This window comes from Aspergillus tanneri (assembly GCF_003426965.1).
Source record: "Aspergillus tanneri strain NIH1004 chromosome Unknown AapTan_3_pilon_pilon_pilon, whole genome shotgun sequence".
Lineage (NCBI taxonomy): Eukaryota > Fungi > Ascomycota > Eurotiomycetes > Eurotiales > Aspergillaceae > Aspergillus > Aspergillus tanneri.
In genome coordinates this window covers 3,892,863-3,913,044 of record NW_022984630.1, presented here as the reverse complement: position 1 = coordinate 3,913,044, position 20,182 = coordinate 3,892,863, and the positions used below count along the sequence as shown (strand labels likewise).

At 44.3% G+C, this 20,182-nt stretch overlaps 4 protein-coding genes across 4 annotated transcripts; all 4 read right to left on the bottom strand.

Moving 5' to 3' along the window:
• Nucleotides 1-451: 451 nt before the first annotated feature.
• Nucleotides 452-4,141, bottom strand: phoC (putative cyclin dependent kinase inhibitor Pho81; the record flags this gene model as incomplete). Its single annotated transcript, XM_033569776.1, has 10 exons — nucleotides 452-622; nucleotides 665-897; nucleotides 964-2,067; nucleotides 2,158-3,185; nucleotides 3,253-3,323; nucleotides 3,382-3,429; nucleotides 3,492-3,632; nucleotides 3,701-3,751; nucleotides 3,803-3,925; nucleotides 3,992-4,141. 10 exons carry the CDS (start codon nucleotides 4,139-4,141, stop codon nucleotides 452-454), a joined length of 3,120 nt encoding a protein of 1,039 aa, XP_033428582.1.
• Nucleotides 4,142-6,019: 1,878 nt separating this feature from the next.
• ATNIH1004_005115 (uncharacterized protein) lies at nucleotides 6,020-7,329 on the bottom strand (the record flags this gene model as incomplete). The annotated part of the gene is made up of 2 exons (XM_033569775.1): nucleotides 6,020-7,230; nucleotides 7,308-7,329. 2 exons carry the CDS (start codon nucleotides 7,327-7,329, stop codon nucleotides 6,020-6,022), a joined length of 1,233 nt encoding a protein of 410 aa, XP_033428581.1.
• Nucleotides 7,330-9,935: 2,606 nt separating this feature from the next.
• Nucleotides 9,936-12,203, bottom strand: ATNIH1004_005114 (uncharacterized protein; the record flags this gene model as incomplete). The annotated part of the gene is made up of 3 exons (XM_033569774.1): nucleotides 9,936-10,179; nucleotides 10,237-11,913; nucleotides 11,998-12,203. 3 exons carry the CDS (start codon nucleotides 12,201-12,203, stop codon nucleotides 9,936-9,938), a joined length of 2,127 nt encoding a protein of 708 aa, XP_033428580.1.
• A 3,178-nt stretch (nucleotides 12,204-15,381) lies between these two features.
• ATNIH1004_005113 (uncharacterized protein) lies at nucleotides 15,382-17,961 on the bottom strand (the record flags this gene model as incomplete). Its single annotated transcript, XM_033569773.1, has 3 exons — nucleotides 15,382-17,102; nucleotides 17,289-17,649; nucleotides 17,890-17,961. The coding sequence occupies 3 exons, from the start codon at nucleotides 17,959-17,961 to the stop codon at nucleotides 15,382-15,384; spliced, it is 2,154 nt and encodes a 717-aa protein (XP_033428579.1).
• Between the last annotated feature and the right edge of the window lie 2,221 nt (nucleotides 17,962-20,182).

The following is a 20,182-nucleotide window of genomic DNA, read 5'->3' as shown; positions in this document are numbered from 1 at the left end:
GGGTGTCAACATTCTTTTATTACGGCGGCTTGGAGATGCTAAGCCACCTTGACTCTTAACTTTATTGTAAATTAGTATTAGATCTAAACTCTAGAGCACCTTATCTTACATTTTTTCATGTACTTCTCTCCACGCTTGTCACAGCAAAATCATCAACTGATACGCATGAAATAAGTAGCAGCCATCGGATCCACATACGGGACTACAACATCATAATAAAGTGAGCGATGGCCAATAAACATATAGGATAGATGAGAGTTGGATTTTACTACAGCTAGGGGTTGCTAATGGCGAGGGAGATACTATTGTTGCAAAAGTCTATTGTTTTCTCATGTAACCTGCTTATATATATGAGAGATGGCAAATGAGGGCGATGATGTGAGAAGCAGAATATGAGCATATGAGCATTACATATCAATCATATCATTAAACCTGAGAATGCCATTGGCCTTCATAACACGTTCACGCCATCAGGCATCCGATATGCCCAGTCAGCGACACCCATAGTATTTGCGTTTGTTGAAAGCTCCTTTTGCGTCGGTGGTTCAACTTCGTCAGAAGTGTCTGCTACTAGTACAAGGCCAAGCTCCTTGATTGTCTCTACAAGCGCTGGCACAACGTTCTGTAATATCCCAAGAGAACCTTGTGTTAGTAATTTACTTACAAGTCTATTGTTCATATAGTACAATGTAATACGAACGGGAGTAGGGAGAATGAATGCACGCACCAGCAGACTAGACCGGCATATCAGACCCATGAAATTGTTGCCCTGCGCTATCCGTGCTGACTCTTTAATGGACATCGATGCACGGCCACTGCTATTAATGTCTGGCAATGAACCGACGTCGCGAGCTAGGTCCCGAATTTGGCCGAGGTCGTTGCAAAGGAGTACAGGGTCTTCAAAGAGGTCATATTAGCAAGACGTAGCGTAAACCTTTTTCTGGGTCAATGCAGAGGGCTCACAGTTTGGTTGTTTCCAGTTCAAAGCAATGCAGACATTCGGATTATAGGAGGTTAGCACCACGGAACGCATGAAGTCTGGGTTCTGCTCGCGAGCAACGCGGGCATGATCGAAAACTTCTGTAAGAATGGCATCTGCGAAGGTGTTAACGTCTGGCAGGGATGTCATATTCAATACCTCCGCGTCAGCAGTAGAAGGGTAGAGGATAGAAAGATTGACGTTAACTCCGATGGGGAGGTTCCGGAAAACCTCCTTTAGAGAAAGGAACGAGCCCGCCAGCAGCCTATGGGTTCGTGCCAAATCATAAGCAGCATGAGATTGTAAAAATTGCAGTACTTCGAGCCGATCGATGCCAGTCTCAAGGCCAATGGCTTGGAACTGAGTGTAGGTAAGATGGCAGACAGGGACTTCAATCCCATGGTACTCTATTGTAAACCTAGGATGAAGTATGGGGATCTTGTCTCTGGTGAGTTGTACAAAAAGCTGTATATGGTCTCCCGATAAGCTCGACCCTGTTACTAGGCCATTGTGTTCCGAGTCACTAGCACTTGTCGCCTTCCAGTACGTGGCAAAGTGGGTAATCTCCAAAGGATCGCCATGGTACGGTTTGATAACCTGAAATCCAAAACGTAGCTGGCCGATTGACCGCAGCCTCGGATCGAAGAGCGGTAAACAGCACGACCCAGTGCTAGAATCTTCGGCTTTGAAGACGGCCGGCAGAGCAACAGTCTTTGCAATGACTTTCGAACCAAACGTAGGGAAGATCTCGAAATCAACAGAAAATGTCTCCAAATTGTCCACCTGAAATGATATTAGGCGCGAATCTTCCTGGATTGGGAGCATCATGGTGCGTGGGATTAAGTCCGAAAGTTTGGAGGAAATAGTTAATCGAGCAGCAGGGTGGCGACCTGCTTGGTCAAATGAAACCGAGCCCGAGTTACCTGGGTCAAAAAAAACCTGGATGAAAACTTTCTTGTCCAAGAAATTGTGGCCATAGCGCCTTAATGGTATAATGGGCGGTGGCAAGGATAGATCAGGAATCCCATCAGCTGTCTCGAAGGTATCCAGCACAGCCGAGTCGTTCATGTGAGAGTCAAAGTTAGAACCTGGTTCTTGTAATATTAAGCCATCTAGAAGATCGAGTGGCTTATGTGGGGGCCGAGAGTCAGTACGATGGGACCAAAGGAGGAGCATACACTCCAAATTCCCTTCCCAAGCAGCGTAGTACATGGCGGCAAGACCTTTCTCGTCGATCACATCAGCATCAACACCAAGCTCTAGAAGAGTGCGTAGACAGCCAACACAGCCTTCACTAGCGGCGTGGAAGAGTGGAGTCCACTGGTACAACTTGTCACGTTGGTTGAGATCGGCTCCATGTTGCTTCAGTGTTAGAAGTAACTGGGGGGATTGTGAAGCACGTGCCACCATATGTTGAGGATAAAGGCCCTCTGCGTCTGGCAGTAATTGGGCGTTTCTCTCAAGAAGCATTTTTACTATTGCAAGCGATCCATGTTGACATGCTAAATTCAGTGGAATGTGGTCTGATTCTGACGCTGGGTCGATGCGAGCATTGTTGTACAAAAGTTGCTCAGCGCATGCTAACTGGTCTTTCACAATGCTGTGGACCAGCGGAGTGAAATTATCGTGATCCATCATGTCAACAGTATGAGGGCCGGCTGTTAGGAGCTCTTGCACCATCTTCACACGACCATGAATACAAGCATAATGTAAAGGAATTCTGCCGTAGACATCAGATCTAGAGACGTCCACACCTGCTGCAAGGCCAGCGCTGAAAACAAAGTTTCGGCCTGAGATAGCCGCCTCGTGTAGGCAATTGCGCTCATTGATGTCGTCTTCTGCATACATGTCAACTAAGCCGCTATCAACAAGAACTGCAAGTACATCGTCTGAAAACTCATTAATGGCAGCAAGAAAAGTACGCGTGGCACGATCCCTAGCATCGGGAGATACGTGTAACTTTTCAGTCCACTCACGAAGAGTTTGGAGGTTTCCCGCAGTTGCAGATTGCAGTATTTGAAGATCAAGATCTTCCTCATCGGGCCCAAAGCTCTGAACAGCCATGGGCCGGTCTGCCGGTCGAGCAGTATCAAAATGAATATTTTCACCCTCCGCCCATGCTTCAAGCTCTAGGCGTGCCGTTGTGGCTCGGTCTGACAGGTCACGCAAAACGTCACGATTGAAACACGGCTGTACCTCGACAGCTCTGTGGAGATATAGTTCCTTCATACGAGACTAATTGCAAAAAAAAAAAAAAAAAAAGGTAAGCATACTCATGACTGACAGTAAAAAGTCTATCACGCGTAGGGTTGTGGAGGCTTCGGACCTTTGAGGTTTTATCCCACTAACTGCACCGTTAGCTATTCTGAATACAACTCATGAAATACACCGTCTTGACAAACCTTCTTAAGGATTTTAGACATAGCAGTCTCATTGATCTCGACGAATTGCTTTGGACAAACAAAAACAAACGATTAGGAACTTGAGCGAAGCCAATGGACGTAAAGCTCACTTGTAACTTATTCAGGTCACCGTCGAATTGCTGGAACCCTTCAAACAGAGTAACGAAGTTTGCCGGTGCTTTGGAACTAGTCACTGCCCGCGACTGGATGACTCTCTTCTTATCGATCAACGTTTTCAATCGTAACGAAAACTGTAGCTGGTCATCAGCTTATATGGAAAAAAAAAAAAAAAGGGTGCTGGAACTGGGCCAAAGCAGACCTCCGCTTCTTTCTGTAGGTAAAATGTGTTCACTTTCTCTATTTCGCGTTCCTATTCGTAAAATTAATACTGTATCGACGAAAGGGCTTAGGAGCGCCATACAAGTCTGAAGAAAAACACCTCCTTATTTGCGCGAAGCGCAACTTGTGTTTCCGGCACATCTTCGTCTACACCAACACTGGTCTGCGCTGGAATTGTTGGTGTTGCACTTAATTGTTTGATAAGCTGTCATATTTTGCTGTTAGCTAATATAAGGGAACGAGAAGATCGTCGGGGATTTGGTGAGCGGACCTTCTTCAAAGCCTTGTAGTTTACAAAACTCGCGGCATATTCGGGGAGATCGAGTTGTCTACGCTGGATTTGCTTGCCGAACTTCCTATGGGCACCACAATCAGCGACTGAGTATGACAAAAAACGTGAGACGACAGAACTATGGACCATTGGCTACGACAGACAGCTCTTCAGCACTGAGTGTTATACCAACAGACTGAGGTGGAAATACACCTACATATTGACTAACTTTCGTAGAAAGCCAAGACACCCCTTGCACTCTCGTGTACAGTCGAGGGAAAGAGTTGAGGTTTCGGCAAGGACAGAATCTGTTGCAGCTACCTAGAGGACACTGCAATAGTAAAATCGCAAACAGAATTATGAGAAAGGAGAAGAGTGGGTACTTGATGAAGTAGAAATGATTACCCCTCCCTGAGCTCGACAGCACGGAAAGGGGAAGTAATTCAAACAGTGGTATAGAGTAGGGAACGAAGTGGCCTTAAGTGGGGCAGAATGGTAGGAGTCAAGTAGACAAAGAGAGGTTATATTTTGTAGTATACTCCTCCAGAAGTGTTTAAGAAGCAATAGGCACTAGGTAGCAATGCCCAGTGGGGCTGCGTGTAGTTGATGAAGCCACGGGCCGCCTCAGAGAGTCAGGAAGGGACAAGAGAAGAAGCTGAACATTTGCAACGGAAATATGTCCTTATCGATAGCCACAAATCGGTACTTTGGCAAGGTATTAATAAGTTGGAGTTGGTTGTAGGCACTGCGATTGTTTTGAAGGTTTGAGAGGTGCGGGGCACTCTGTCCGAAATGCGGGTATATAGTGGATGGAGGCTGATGCAAATAAAGAACGAGGAGGGCTTTCAGTTAATTATTACTCATAGGGCAATCAGATAGCGTTGGACGAGGGGAGCAATAATTTTAAGTATTGGAATTTAAGCCAACAGGGTATAGCAGAGACGACTAGGTTGAATTGAACAAAGGTGAGTGGAGAGCTTCCATGATTTAGCTGGCTTGGGGCCAATCATCGGCTGCCATCCACCCACGTTTTCCCTTGTCGTGATATTACGACTCCGTACATTCGCACCTCCTTCTATACTACATAGGTACCAAAGAGTAGGAAGTGCACATCTTAACACCTAACCAGTATATAGGAGCTGGCTTTCACTACTCTATATGTACAGTTTAAACCTTTTGTAGGTCTAGCCATGGAGGCTGGAATTGTTAATAATCAGCTTATTTCAAGAGAGACACTGATAATCACTGAGGAATAATGGCTAGAATCGGGACTATCGATGCATGTATTCAATCATCTTAATTTAGCATAAACTAGGCGGCGGCTACCGCCAAACATAGCATACAAGTATAGACAGTTAGAATGCGAGTAACATACTCTTGAACTGAAAGATATCCAGACCCAAGAAAATAAATCAAAGTGTTCAGGGAAAAAAAAGGTAATGGTGATGAAGAGAAATGAAGAGAAGAGAAATGAAGAGAAGAGAAATGAAGAGAAGAGAACGGAAGTGAAGAGAACGGAAGTGAAGAGAAAGGAAAGGCAAGGGAAGGAAAGGAAATGAGAAGAGAACAAAAGGATATGCAAAGATCAGGTTGACACCGAGAGAAAAAAAAAAAAAAAAAAAAGCTGATACAGGATATATACTGAAAAATGCAGAACAGAGCACGAAAAGCTTTGATGAAATAGCAAAAATATAGGTCTTTCCACTCTACTCAAGAAGGGTAAGCGGAGGCCGGAATAAGTGAAACAGAACAGCGAAGATATACAAAAAAGAAAAAGACGGTAACAGAGAAATGAATACAAGAGTAGTAAATTAGAATGACAATGGGTCATACACAAGATTTTGTGCTGGACCAAGATTCACAGATATTCATTGGTATGTATCAAGCCAGCTAGGCTGCTAGAGAGAAAGGGCATTTCCCATTGGAACTCTCTTGCGCCTAGCTTGTAGGGGGAATCAATTGTTTCTTGCGCCAACCTCTCAAGCACGGTGCATAGATATATATGGAATAGAGAAGTCCTCCCATCACTTAAAAATTCTGCGCAATGCCTGCATTCCCTTGCCTGGGAAACACGGCAGGACTCTCAATGCGTGTATTACGTCTTGCTTGAACATCGCGAATCACAGGTTGATTCCCGCTGTAAGGACTATCACCGTAGGCTCCGTACTGTTGTTGCATGTCATTGTAATACGGATTGTCACCGTAGAAAGGTGCTGTAGGATGAGTAGCAGACATATGACTTTCATCAGAGGCTTCCGACCGGTTTGCGGCAGAATATGCGGACGAAGCATTAGATGGACCACGATGAATATCTGTGTTTCGATTGTTCACTGCCGCCGCAGGAGCAGCACCTAAAACACCAATTGGTTCAGTCTCGGCCGCTGCATGTCCTTCAGAATATTGAATCGTGCCATCACTCGGGGTAGCAGCATGTTGATAACCAGGTGCACTTCCAGCTTCAGACATTGCCAACCCAACCCCTGCACTACTGGACAAATTGGTTGATGCTTTACGGCCAGCCGAAGTGGCTCCCCAGCCCCTGTATCCCGAAGTATCGTCCTTGGACTCGAAGGCACTGCCGCCCATGACAGGAGGCAGAGCCGGATCATTGTTAGGATTGAATCCGTACTCTTCTACCTCCTTCCGCCGTTCTTCTTCTGCCACCTTCTTTGCTTTCCATTTCCTCCAAAAGTATAATGCTGCAAGGATAATTAGAGCCACAGAAACAACCGGTACAACGACAGCAACTGCTATCCTACCACCAGCTGAAAGTCCAGAGCTATTTTCTGAACTTCCGGCAGCACTGGTAGCAGATGCTGTGACTGACGATCCACTCGTGGCGGACAAAGAACCAGCCGAATCCTCGGTGGAGAGGGTTGAAGACGTGGCAGTTGATGTGATAGTGAGAGTGCGTGGTCCTGTGGTTCCGTCGGTGGGTGACTGCGTGATTATCGAAGTAACGACCGGAGAGGTGGTGGAAGTCTCAGCCGTGCTAGTGGTAGAAGCTGCTGTTGTAGTAGATGATTTGCTAGAGGTATCGCTCGTCGTTGTCGACCGCGGCGGGCTAGTTGTGGATTTCGATGAGGAAGTAGACGAAGTTGACGAAGTTGACGAGGTCGAGGAGGCGGATGAGGTTGTCGGCTCGGAGGTCGTGGACGTTTCTGGTGCAGGAGGGGATGATGTCTCCGCCTGAGTCGGCGTGGTGTTATCGTTGCTATTTGTTGAAGGCAACGGTACTGCTACTAAAAAAATATTTAGTTGTTGGTAAAGAAGGGAATATATGCGGATGAAGGCATCAATGGCATATCGACCGTACCTGACGATGTACCTGACGACATTGTGGAGAATTAACTGGCCGCTCGCGTCTACCCACGGGCAATGACTCTGCTTGAGTAAACAGTAGGATATACTATATTAAATACCCGTTACCGCAATGGAGACAAGATCTCCGTAGAGATAGAGCGAAACTAGGCAATCTGGTGCGTTGTAGATCAAACGAGCGATCAAACGAGCAAGCAAACAAGAGTCAGACGACTCAACCTTTGAAAAATCGACAGAACGAAATCAATTATGGTGGAAACTGCGCGCGCATAGACCAGGGTACTGGAAGCATCCCACTAGAGGATGGAATTGTAGTCGCGTAGAAGGGAATAACTGTGCTGAAGATCTGCCTGTGGATGGTCAGGGGGAAGAGAGCAACAAGCAACAAAAGTCACAATCAATGCAACGCAGAGATTAGTATGCGACTTACCAAATTCAAAATATATGCCATGGGATGATAGAGGGCGCTGTATAGAGGCTGAAACGCGACCCCGAAAATATGAATTGAAGAGAATGAATGAGTCCAGAGAAGAGAGGAAGTGAGAAGGAAGCGAGAGTGGAGATGGAGGACAGAAACACACTGCAAGCGGCCGGGCCCAGGTACTCATACTACTCTGTACTCCATACATACTGAGTAGGTACCTGATACAGTACATGTATGTATGTGCTATGGTATGAACGCAACTAATACCTAGGTAGTGTATTTTGGAGTATGTATTATTACCTAACTATTGCGCTTCAGGTCGTAGGCATCAATTTCTGATTATCACGTCTATTTATCCTTTTTCTATCAGAACCTTTTAAATTATCTACACACAACCTTTATACACATTCAAGCAAATGAATATTTTTAGCTAGAACTCAACTTCATTAAGTTATGTATGCGATCGGAGTATCATAGTACAGTCCTGTATCTGTACATACTGTATTTAAAAATAGGCTAGTACTGTATTTACATACCTAAGTACGGAGTAGTATGATTAGTTCCCCAGGTGGGGCTTCTTTATGTACTTGTACAGTCACTGTACTGAGCACTTAGAAGTAACTTAGAACTATCTTAGGTACATACATAGGTTACTAGGTAGGCTGGGTACAGTACCATGGATGCAGCTAATATATGCCTAGGTACAGAGTATCTATATATCGTACAATGTTTATAGTATAATATAAGTATGGATATCGGTACCTACAGGGTACATATGTATCTAATAGATTTAATAATTCTCTTATTATAGTGTGGCTGATACTAAAAATGGAACTTATACGGAGTACTATAGACTACCTACAGAGTAGCGCTTAGTAGCACTACAAGCAGTACGGAGTAACTAGGTACCATATTTATAACTTAAGTATACTTACTGTCTTAGTACTATTAATAATACCTGAACAAACTACCAGCAGCCCTTTTCTGAAGTAATTAAGAGTACACTGTATTTTTCACTTAGAGAAAGGCTACTACTAAGCATAGTCTAAAGATAGTTTGCTCCACATAATAGTACTAGTAGTACCTAATATTCAGCCTCCTGTATAATACTATGGAGTAGTGGAATGCAATCTCTATGCCTGACCTATTATAGATCAATTGTAACAATTGGAGGTGTAGAGCACATTATATCTACATATCTAGGTAATACCTATCTACTGTGTACGACCGACACAAATTAGAGAAGAAAAATCCTAATAAATAACAGTTCCAAGTATCTAGAAGGTATATAAATGTACTAGATATAGTCCATCTAGAAATATTATTTCATAATAATCCGGACACCTTGGCGGAGCAAGTGTACTTCGGTACTAAGTCTACGTCTATCCCACTTGGCTTCAAACAGCAATTTTGAAAAAGAAAGGCTTTGCTTGGAACTGACCCATAATCCAACTGAGATCCAAAGATCATGATTGCAGCGTGTATGTAGGTAGACTGCATAGGCGCTGACAACATGGCAACCTTAAGTCTTCTTTGATGTAAGTACAATATGAGATAATATATTTACCGATCCTTTCTCCCCACTTTAGTTTGTATGTAGACGTACCATAGTTATTAGTGTCTAGCTCAATGTTTTGAATCTGTCAGATAATTTAAAAATTGGTTCATAGATTTTACTGCATTCATGGCCCACACTCATATCTCTCTTGCGCGACGACCTAGCGTGTGTATAGTTTGTAGCTATAATATTCGGTATCTATCAATATAAGTGCAATATTTTGGCCAGGAACTTACTAAGAAAGCAATAAGTATCTCACCCTTTTGAAATGCTACTAAATATTATTATATGCAAAAATAAAAGCCTAAGGAATGGGGAATAACATATCAGTGCCCTAATCAGCTTAAGAATGATGGCTGTCCTCTAGTTAGTATACCTAACTGTTTGGTATGGACAACGGGTTGAAAATGTAAGTTATAGTAACATAGCCGCTAGAAGGCAAGGTATCAAGAGGGTAAACAAAGAGCCAGCCCGTTGTATATATGTACACTTGGCCCAGCCCACTTTACTCAAAGAAAAGGAGTGCCAACATATAAATATGACAAGTGAGTGACTGATCGTGAACTGGCATCATGCGCCTCAAAATAATGAAAATCAATCATTACATCGGAAATTAAGGCTTAGAAACATATTTAATATATCTACTGCCGCAAATCCCATGTTGGGCGAAGATTGGATACTAGGTCGTCCTTCGTACCTACTGTTTCCGGGGGTAGACGACTGACACGGTAGGCGCCAGTACGAATGTTGTGCAAATGCGTGGTTGAAATTCCAGTCCGATTGCTGTGAATGCTACCGGAATCACTCGCAGTCTCAGTATTTTTGAAGCGAGGTGGGGGAGCGAAGTCCAAATTGTCGTATGTCCCTGACTTACGTAACGAATGCCTAGAAACGCTGTGAGTTTGTTTTGTTCAGTCAATCTCATCTGATTCCGACACTTACGGGCTTGGAATAATTGATAGTTCGCTAAAAGCAGAGGCAAGAGGGGTGTGGGCTCGCATGGTTGGACTGAAAGGTCGCAAGCCACCTAGGGGAGTCTCTGGCCGACCATCTCTCTGATCCTTGAACGTTTTCCCAGGTGCCCAATCAATAGAAGCCATGATAGAGTCATCATTTAGCATGTGGGGAGTAGGCAGGACTTGAAGTGGTGCTGGAGGAGGCGCTGGTTTACGTGGTGCTAGAGGACCCGTCATTCGGCCGGAAGCGGAAGAGAATGCACGCGGGCCTGGGGAGTAGAGACGATCACTAAAACTGCTGACCGAACCTGATGTCATATGTCTGGCTCCTTGGAATCGTGGAGGCGGGCGCGGGGGTGGAGTCATAGCACGGCGGTTCACAGGCTCAGCAAATGGTGCAGGAATTGCATCGTACCCTCCAGTCATAGGGCCATATGTATAGCTATCGTATTGGTAAAATTCAGCTCCGTAGTCTTCATAGTACGTTTCCCTCCCTGTCTTGTTTTCATCGAAATATTCTTTGTAGAACGATCGGATGCGGTTGGCGCGCTGTTCTGGGTTGTCTGATGGATCCTCAGGAGGCAAAGGACGTAGACCAAGTGTCATCCGGCGAGTGCTTCGGCGCGGATCAACCTTCAAACTTTGGGACTGTGACGGTTCCTCAGGGGGTGCAGTAGGGGCAGCTGAACGGTCACAACCATTAGCATGAGTTGGCGTACCATCTACAGTGTGAATATTCACAGCCGGTATCACAGGCAATTCCTTTTCGTCCTTGAATTCATTCGCCAGAGGGGAGATTATGGGCTTCGGAATTGATGTGGTTTTGGACGGAGTGGCATCTAGTGTAGATGTAGTGTGCTGGGATTCTTGTGCTGGGGGGCTTGGGATATGCTTGGGTGCAACGTCAAAATTTCTTGGCCCGGTATTGTGATCTGCAAGATTACTTTGCATATTTGGAAACAGACTGCCGTGGACAGCACCCGGCCCCGACGAGTCTTCGTTTTCCTCAATGGCGATGGTAGCTTGGCTGACACTGTTTGCTGTCGGTATTTTCCCATTGCTTGTAGGAGCGCTGGGTATTAGAACAGGACTGGGACTTCTTGGAAGATTCAGCTGGAACCCAGTGTCATCTTTGTTGTATGGAAGTGTGCTCTGGACAAAGTGCTCAGCTGGGGGGGTTTCGTATAATGGGGGAGAAGACCGGGACATCCTCTGAGCATTTCGCAGCAATCCCTGGTTCATGTCATCACACAGGCCAGCTCTGTTAGTGGAGCCCGTGAAACTCGATGCATCGTCTTGGAAAGCCTTTTGGTGCAATCGAAGGGGGGCATTGTCTCCTGGCATGTACGAAATAGCGGAACGGTATTTATCGTCAGCTCCACCAATAGACCTTGACAGAGAATGGATAGACTCTTTAGAGCTCTGCAGACCAGGCGGAAGTAAGTAAGGACTTGGGCCGATATCTAGAGAAACTCCCTTGGCGTGATTATAGCTCCCCTCTACTTTTTCGGTAGGCCGCATCGATTTTCCGCTAGCGGTAGGCTCCATATCCAGTCCGAAATCGAGGGACTTATGCTTGTCATTGGCATCTTCATTCCGAAGCTTTTTCACATTGCGCCGATGTAGATAAATGAGAACCAGTATCGCACATACAATGGGAACTCTGGTAAATGGTTAGGAATATTGTTTAATATTTTGATCAAGGAGCCGCGAAATCAGTGAAAAGTCAACCGATCGTGTAACTTACACTGCTCCCAGAACAACAGGCAGGGTAGTGGTTGTTGTTGTACTAGTGGGCTTTTCACATTTCTGGTGGCCAGCTCCACAGGTGTTGGTACTCGAACTATCAGATTCTGTGGTTGGCACAGGTTCCCTTTTCACAAGCGTGGGGGCTTCAGAGCCAAAAAGATATGGTTGTCGGTGACGGGGAACAATGTCTGGTCGACGCGCCATCAGATGAATGCCGTGTTGAGGCGAATACTGATGGTGATCGTACATGGCCGTCCCAGTCTTTCACTACCGATTATAGACAGCCTAGGAGAAATCAACCAGTTCAGAGAGGATATATCCTGGATATGCTTATGGAGTTGAAAATTAACGACAGCAAGACCCCTGAATGTTGATACTTGAAGACCATTAAGACAGGCAGCCGTATATTTCTTAATAAGGAGAACAAGGGACTTGAAGACGGTATCAGTTAGATACGAATTGATGAGATTTACCCATAAAGTAGCAGAAGGTAGAATCGCAAGGTTCTTAAAAATAAATGAATGGACAAGAACCGGGGTTCTCCTAATGAATGGCAGCCTCTAGGCCGGATTGTAAGAAAAGGAGGGTGAAATAAAAAATATATATATAAATAATAAGAATGATAGTGTGTGATATTCCCACAGATGAGGTGCAACCTAGGAAGGAAATCAAAAAGGGAAACAAAACAAAACCAAAATGAATGGAGTTGGGGTGATGGGACAAAAAAGAAGGGACAAGAAGGACGGAATGAGAAAGGGAAAGGGAGAGAAGGAAATTTAGTAATGGAGTACTAGAATCTAACTAGTTAACAACCTTACACTACCAAGAGGTAAGCTATTTAGCGGTCTAGATGACGGGCTGTTTTGTTTTAAACAAGTGTGGGGAGAATTCGCAAGCCCTCTCAGAGGTCTCCACCCAGGTTGGGAGCACGGAACGTACCTACCTTTACCCTGCATTATCTAGGGAGTCCTATTAATCCACAAGTGTAGCTCCCTCATACCTACCTACCTTATTTACTGAAGTAGTTTATAAGGTGATGGCAGTGGTCAGTGTTGGACTGTACATATCTACCAGGTAGGTAGGGGAGCATGGGTTCCTGTATCAGGATCCAGTAGATAATTATATTTGGAAGCTATATTAATAAGGTAGATAGGCAATCCTTCAGCAATACGGAGTACGTACTACGCCGTAGCCACTTAAAGTAAAGCATCGTTGTTGGTAATATGGACTTAGATCCATTACTATAAAGAAATCAAATAATCCAATACTGGAGATTTATTGAGGTGTTATATTCCAGTTATTGCATCTGGTTAGGGAATATACTCCGTACATAATAATGGGTTAGGTATACAGACCTAGAGAGGCGGAAATTTGGGGGATATCTGTCAGGCGGCCGGATTCCCCTGAGACGCAAAACCAGGCACAGAGGGACACCAAGATCCTCTAAGCACTAGTGTCAGGAACCCGCATGGCCCCCGTCCAATAAATTTCCAGTGGCTACCCCTTGCTCCACATCTGGTTACTTTTGTGGCATTTGTGCAGGTACTTAATACTACTAGGAAGTACTGTAAGTACTCCGTGTTTAGTACTCTGCAAGTACCCGGTAGAAACTCTGTATTAATCCCTGGTGAAGGTAAATTGGTACTTGTTTGTCTTCTGAGTGAGCATCTTCTCTCTCTCGGCACCACCCTGGGTATATATATATATCAACAGTATATATAAAGTTGTCTATTACCGGTTTAACTTTAGTGTTTCTTTGAGCCTTACTCCTCCTTTGCCTGCTCAGATTTGCCGACGCATTTTGATATCTTTCAGCATGGTTTTTGACCCACCAGTCAAAATCGCTAGCCTCAAAGATTATGTCGCTTTCTATGCATAACTAACCAAGGCTTAAAGACATTTAATTAGAATAATATTTTTAAGAATAGACTCAGGACACAAATGCTCCTGCTATTAATATTTATAAAGGCGTTGCTCTCTAGGCAAGGCATTCTATTATGCACTGATATCTTTAGCCTTCTCCATAGAAGTTCTGGCTGAATGCTTGACAGCCAGCATCTAGGTCTTTCTAGTTACGTAGTTAACTATAATAACCAATGCTTAGGAAGTAGCTACTGTATTTACTGATGAATAAAGTTGAGCCACAATAAAATTTCACCTTTGTCCGGGGATCATATAATATCAAACTAATACTACTGCGTAGCACTCACTTTCTCCGAGAATTGAATCAGATATTTATTTCAGTTATCTTTTACTACTAGGTTAATTTATCTTTCTTAACAGGTGTCCACCGCACTTTCACTGTGATTATATCCTCACTTTCATCTGAAAACTCTATTCTCCATTCCCATGCCTAGATTGTTAGAGTATGCTAAAGTCTGTTTGCCTAAATGTGGATTGCAGAGTTCTTTATCAGTAGGTATCTCAGTATTGAACTCCCCTTTGGGCTATACTAAAAAAAATTATCTTTATAGCATCTTATATTTTATGTATCCTATATAATGTGAGGGGCATTTCAGTAGCTCTCTCTTATCTGTACTCTTTGAATCTCTGATAGTAGAACAAGCACCCATCCAAGCTTGCACACCTTGTAATATTAAGGGAATTAGACATAAGACCACCTTACAATGCACTCCGGATAAGAGTATACAGGGAGTAGGATAAGTTTTTGGATGGTTTAAAGAATGCGGTATCTAGATGTTCTCGATTGAAAGCAAATGCAGTAATTATATCTATTCCTTAAGAAGTCAGTTGCTGCTTAGTGAAATGGATTTATATTATAAATATGAGCCCAGGTATGGGGGGGAGTATGGCGCAAGACGTTGGAAACGTAAAGTATACTTTGGGCCGGAGAGTCCTTTATAGAAACTCTGGCAATTAACGCTGAACTAAAAAGCCAGGCGCACGAGCTCAAGCTAAGTACCTACGTGACTTATGTAGATGTTTTTGGCTGACAGCACACCTATAAAACTTGTTGGTTTTGGAAAATAGTAGGTAATCCACTTTTATTCGGCTCTTTGACACTCAAAATAAACAGGGAAGAAGGAAAGACTGTAAGGGAAACCCGGCGTTAACATATTCACACAAGAATTGCCAAGTTGCGCAACACAAACAAAGAGGGAATATACACCAACAACTTGTACAAAACAAATATTTTTCTGCATAAAGTTTAGCGTCTCTTCTTCTGTTTTTGTGCACGCGTTTTGGCAATAGCCCCCAACAAAGCCAATAAGAATATACAGGAGAGAGGAAAGTCCATTAAATATGTTCTCTTTCATGTAACCTCATAAGTTTAAACACTCATGTAGAACAATTGGCAGTAGAGTACAAAGGAAAATCAGAGAAGGACATGAAGGTTAGCATTGTTAATTCTGGAGACATTTCAAGCACCATAGCAAGCTCCAAAGCTGGTCAAATTCTCATTAGAAGGCTGATTAAAAATCTGGCTGAATGAGGGACCAGGAGTGTGAAAAGTATTGCTAGAGTCTATTGCAACTCCTTCTGCTTTGCGAATTACTTCTTTTAGGGCACGTGTTACAACACCGGCGCGTACAACAAGATCACGCAGAGATCGTGTGTCAAACGGTAGCTTCTTTGGCCTTGGAAAGTGAGATTCACTGGAATCCGAGGACGCCCGTTGCTGATAAATAAGATCCAGCACAGAATTGGCTTCTGCCGGTATCTTCCTGTCATTTGGCCTGGTAGGTTGAGTGGGATTTGACTGTTCCGAGAGCGAAGGCTGCCAGGATTCTCTGCTGGCACGTTTTCGGTTTTCATTGTTTGAAGACTCGACCTCAGAATCATCGAAACTAAAAGTGAGGGAAGAGGGAGAGCCAGGAGGGGAATGGTTGGTGTCTTCATCAAGTGTGGCCAATTTGACAATACCCTCTGCCTCCTTCCACAACTCACTTGATGGACCGCGCGCGATGTCTAGGAAGCTGGCTTGATGGCGAAGGCGCTTTAGTTCCTCAACCAATAAGGTCAACTCTTGTACCTGTCCAAATTGTCCGTGGAGGCTAGCCTGTCGATCCATTATCGCCTGAGGCACAATCATACTACGCCGCGGAACATCATGATCCCTAGTTGGCTTCATGCTCCCGTTGACGGCACTAACATCTGCATCTTCGAATTCAAAGTCACTATCCCAATCTTCGCTTACACCTTTGCTACCTAAGCCCCAAGTCCCAAACTTGCCTGAAGTTTGACGTGTTTCGTTGGCAGTTGGAGGATCTCTTGACACAGGAACACTTTGACTTCGAAGATGCAATGTATTTGGAGCTTTCCGCCCAGGTGGACGGCTGCCTCTAGACTCAGCCCCATGTTTTCCATGTACAGTCCGTGGTCGGCCATCAGACCCAGATCCTTCACGATCATTTCGCTGCTCGGACCAGTCAAATATATTTATCCTTGGACATGACTCTAGTGTCTCACGGGGAACAATCCAGGCGTCCGCTAAACAATCAGAGATTTGAGGCGTATTATCGGTTAAGAAACGACGAGACTCAGAATACCCACCACGATAGCCACTCATAGATAGGGACGGGTGTATTGACTGTGAATTCTGTGTGCTTGTTTCTTCCCCAGGCAACGCGGCAACGAGACTGAGCGCATCGTCATCATCTGTTAGTTCAGATTGGAACGAAAGTCTGCTGTCTTCTTGCAAACGGATGACATCCTGGGACTCTGGTGAAGATATGGGAATAGAGGTCGCGTTTGCATGAACGCTATAGTGGCATTCTTTCATGGTTCGAGAAACGATGGTGTGAGTTAAACCGGGGTTTTTATGACCCATTGATTCCTCATCTGCATAGGCGCAAGGGGTGTCTTGATCAAAAATGTTTTCGATTTGGGCCGCATGGAGGCCAGAGCTGCTGCTAGTAATATGCGTGCGAATTGAGTCGAAAGCGGTATCACTAAAGAAATCCGTTTCGTCTTCGTCGCCGGATGAGAAAATTCGAGTATCATCTGAGCCTATGATAGTTGAGGCGGGATCTGACGCAGCGATAGAATGCCGCTTAGGACGCTGGCGTATCAAGCCCTGGAAGGTAGATGAATCTACTGTGCTTGATGAGAACGGCCGTTGTCTGATCTCTCGAGAATATCCTATGTTGACACGAGAAATTGACAGTGAGTGAAGAGGTCCCCTTCTGGTACTAGAAGCTAGAGGTATTAAAGAGTCCGCCCGAGTTATGGCTTGGGGGTGACAAAAGACACTGCTTGGGTCAGTGATATTGCGCCTCTCATACGGTCGTGGAAAACCGAAGTGTGTCCCTTCCGGTTTTGTGAGACTCGGAAGAGGGGTAGAGATTGCCCTCCGCTTCCGATGCGTGAAAGATGTGACACCAAAATTTATATCACCTGCAGAGTCTGGAGGACATGCCGGCGACTTAGGATCCGCTTCACTAGAAACTGGTGACTGGATATCTTTAGCATCTGGTGGAAAACATGCTTTTATCTCTTGAGATGAAGTGTCAGTTGGTCTGAATGGGTTGCGAAACTGAACCGGTGAAACAGAGGTAGACTTTTCCAGATTAGCTTCTGCACGTTCTTCATTCGTAATTGAAGTTGCCAGCAGAAGTGCTGGAAAAACCTCCGCTTCAGGGACAATCCGCCGCAAGCCTTGGTCCTTTGGCTTTGTTGCCGTTGAAAACTTGCGATTTAGTCTATTAGATGTGTTGGGGTCAGCATTTAGATATGGCTGCCAGACACCACTGTCTGTAGGTCCTTTAACATAAAGCCGCGCAGTAGCTTCTGTGACTAATCCGGGCTCGAAATTTAAACTATTAGTTCCCTTATGTCTTAAATATTCGGACCGTTGATAACTTGTAGCCGGTCTGCGTAGTGCGGGTGTTAATGGAGATGAAGTTCCCTGTGTGAATAAAGGATGGACGGCTAAATGCTGTGACGGAGGGCGCTTGACAAGCTTGTTTGGCGCTCGACGCTGGCTGGAGGGGCGGAACATAGGGCTTGTAGAGTCCCTAAATGATGGAGATTGCGGACTCTGGCATGAGGAACGCCTATCAGGTTGAAACGACTTTCGTCGCATCCACGATGAAGAGGGCCGTCGACTATGAGAGGCTGTTGAAGAATCCTCTTCGACGCGCAGCGGTAGATTCGATAATGTCTGACCACGGCGACGTAATATTATTCCCGCAAGGGAGGATTTTCTTCGAGAATTTGAGCCATCAGAGCGGTCACCACCAGATACACCATCTGTGTTCACCTGGTCTGATAGCTTTGTATTTAGAGTCTGTCCCTTCTCCCTCATAGATGATTGTAGAATCCCTGGTTGTATAGGATCAGAGAGAGACGATATGGGAGACTCCGTTGCATGCGCGCACTGATTATAAAAAGGGAAAGTCTTCTTTCGGGATCGCCTTGGCTTGGGGCTATCTCGATCTACGCGACCGAGAGCAAAGCCGGTTGCTGCAATACCAACAGTGCTAACTGCACAAAGCTGATAAGGGGCCTGTTAGTCAAAGAGCATTCACAAAATTATGCGAGGCGTTGTACTTGTAGTAATACAAAATTCGACAGGATACTGGGACACTCTCTTCTCTTTTTTCGGCCTCGAAGACATCGACAGACAATGCAATAGGGACTCACAGTTGATACATGCTCCATTGTTCTGGCTGCCAGGAATAATTTCAAGCACCATGAAGCTCAAATTAGCAACATCGATAGTACACGTAACTGACACCCCATTTGCATTATTATGCACGAGGATGTCTAGCTGGCTCGACACATATAGACAGAGGACGTCCCAATATCATAAATAAAAAACAGAAGGCAGATAAAACACGGGAATAGCTGACACGGTATTAATTGTCTTAGGAACCAAGCGCTGCACAGAGTTGGGGTGATTTTAAGATGAGGGGAAAATAGGTGCTGGAAAGTGAAAAGACATTAAAGGAATAGGAAGGCCAAGAAGGAAAAAGCATGTAATAAGGACTGGAGTGGACAAAAGGCCAGAGACCTAGAAGACAGACTACAATAAAAGCTGAAAATTTGGGAAAGAGTAGTAGAAGAAAAATGTTGGACTGCTGGAGGTATGCAAAAAAGGCCAGCGGCAACAGCTAGCAACAACAATAATAACAATAACAACCGAAGACGAGGTAGAGCTACCTCATCGATGAACGGAGCCAGAGAGTGGGACGCGGCAGCCACTTTCTTTTCGCCCACGGGCGATGCTCTTCTGGTTAGATCTAGTCCTAACAAAAGTAGGCTAAACTAACTTGGGAATATCTTTGCTGGAGAGGAACGGCTTATGCTAGGAGTTCCCACCCTCACCACACCGCAAGGTACGAGGTAGGTACCGCGTACTACGTAGGGAGGAAGTACAAACTAGTAGTAGCCATTGTGTAACACCTAGTAGTAATAGCAGTAGAATACTAAAGCTAGATTAGTTCAAAAGAAGGGAGCCCTAGAGATACCAAAGTGTATAAGGTAGACAATGACTTCAATAGCTTTTTGAGAGGGGGAGCCTCTTTTTTTTTTTTTTTTTTTTTTTTTTTTTTTTTTTTTTTTTCAGCTCCGGGAGATGAAATGAAATCCACACTCCGTAGATCCGAATGTATTAATTCTAAGAAGCAAGGCATTTATATTTATGTATTCTGTTAAGGTTATTCTGTAGGAAATACCTAGTATACTTATGCTCCGTCCTGTTCATGTTTACCATTTTGGATGGAGAAGAGAAAGTATAGATCTACTAAAGCATCATCTAACGATCTAGATAATTCCTAGGAAATATACGATTTAATCTACCTAATCCATAATCTATATATGCCAGCAGTAGGATTGGCAGAGAGAGCAACCACAAATTATAATTAGGGATTAGACGCTCAACTTGTGATAGGTGCTCATTATTCCTGTGGTTTAAACAAGGGAGAGAGACAAAGGGGCGAAAATGAAGTAGAAAGGGAAAAAAACTACAATAATAAAATAAATTCTTGTGAGTAAGCCTAGAGCTACAACAGTAATAATAACAGTGGAAAAACCTAAGTACTTTAATAAGCATTATTTAATTATCGGGTGGATTGTTGATTCTTGCAGTTTAATATTTAGGATGTAGCATGCACGATCCAAAGACAGGTATGGTCAAATTCCGAGCCAGCCCGTGTGAGATATAGGAAATAACTAACTAATCAAAACTGGGCTAACTACTTAGAAATACTCATTACCTA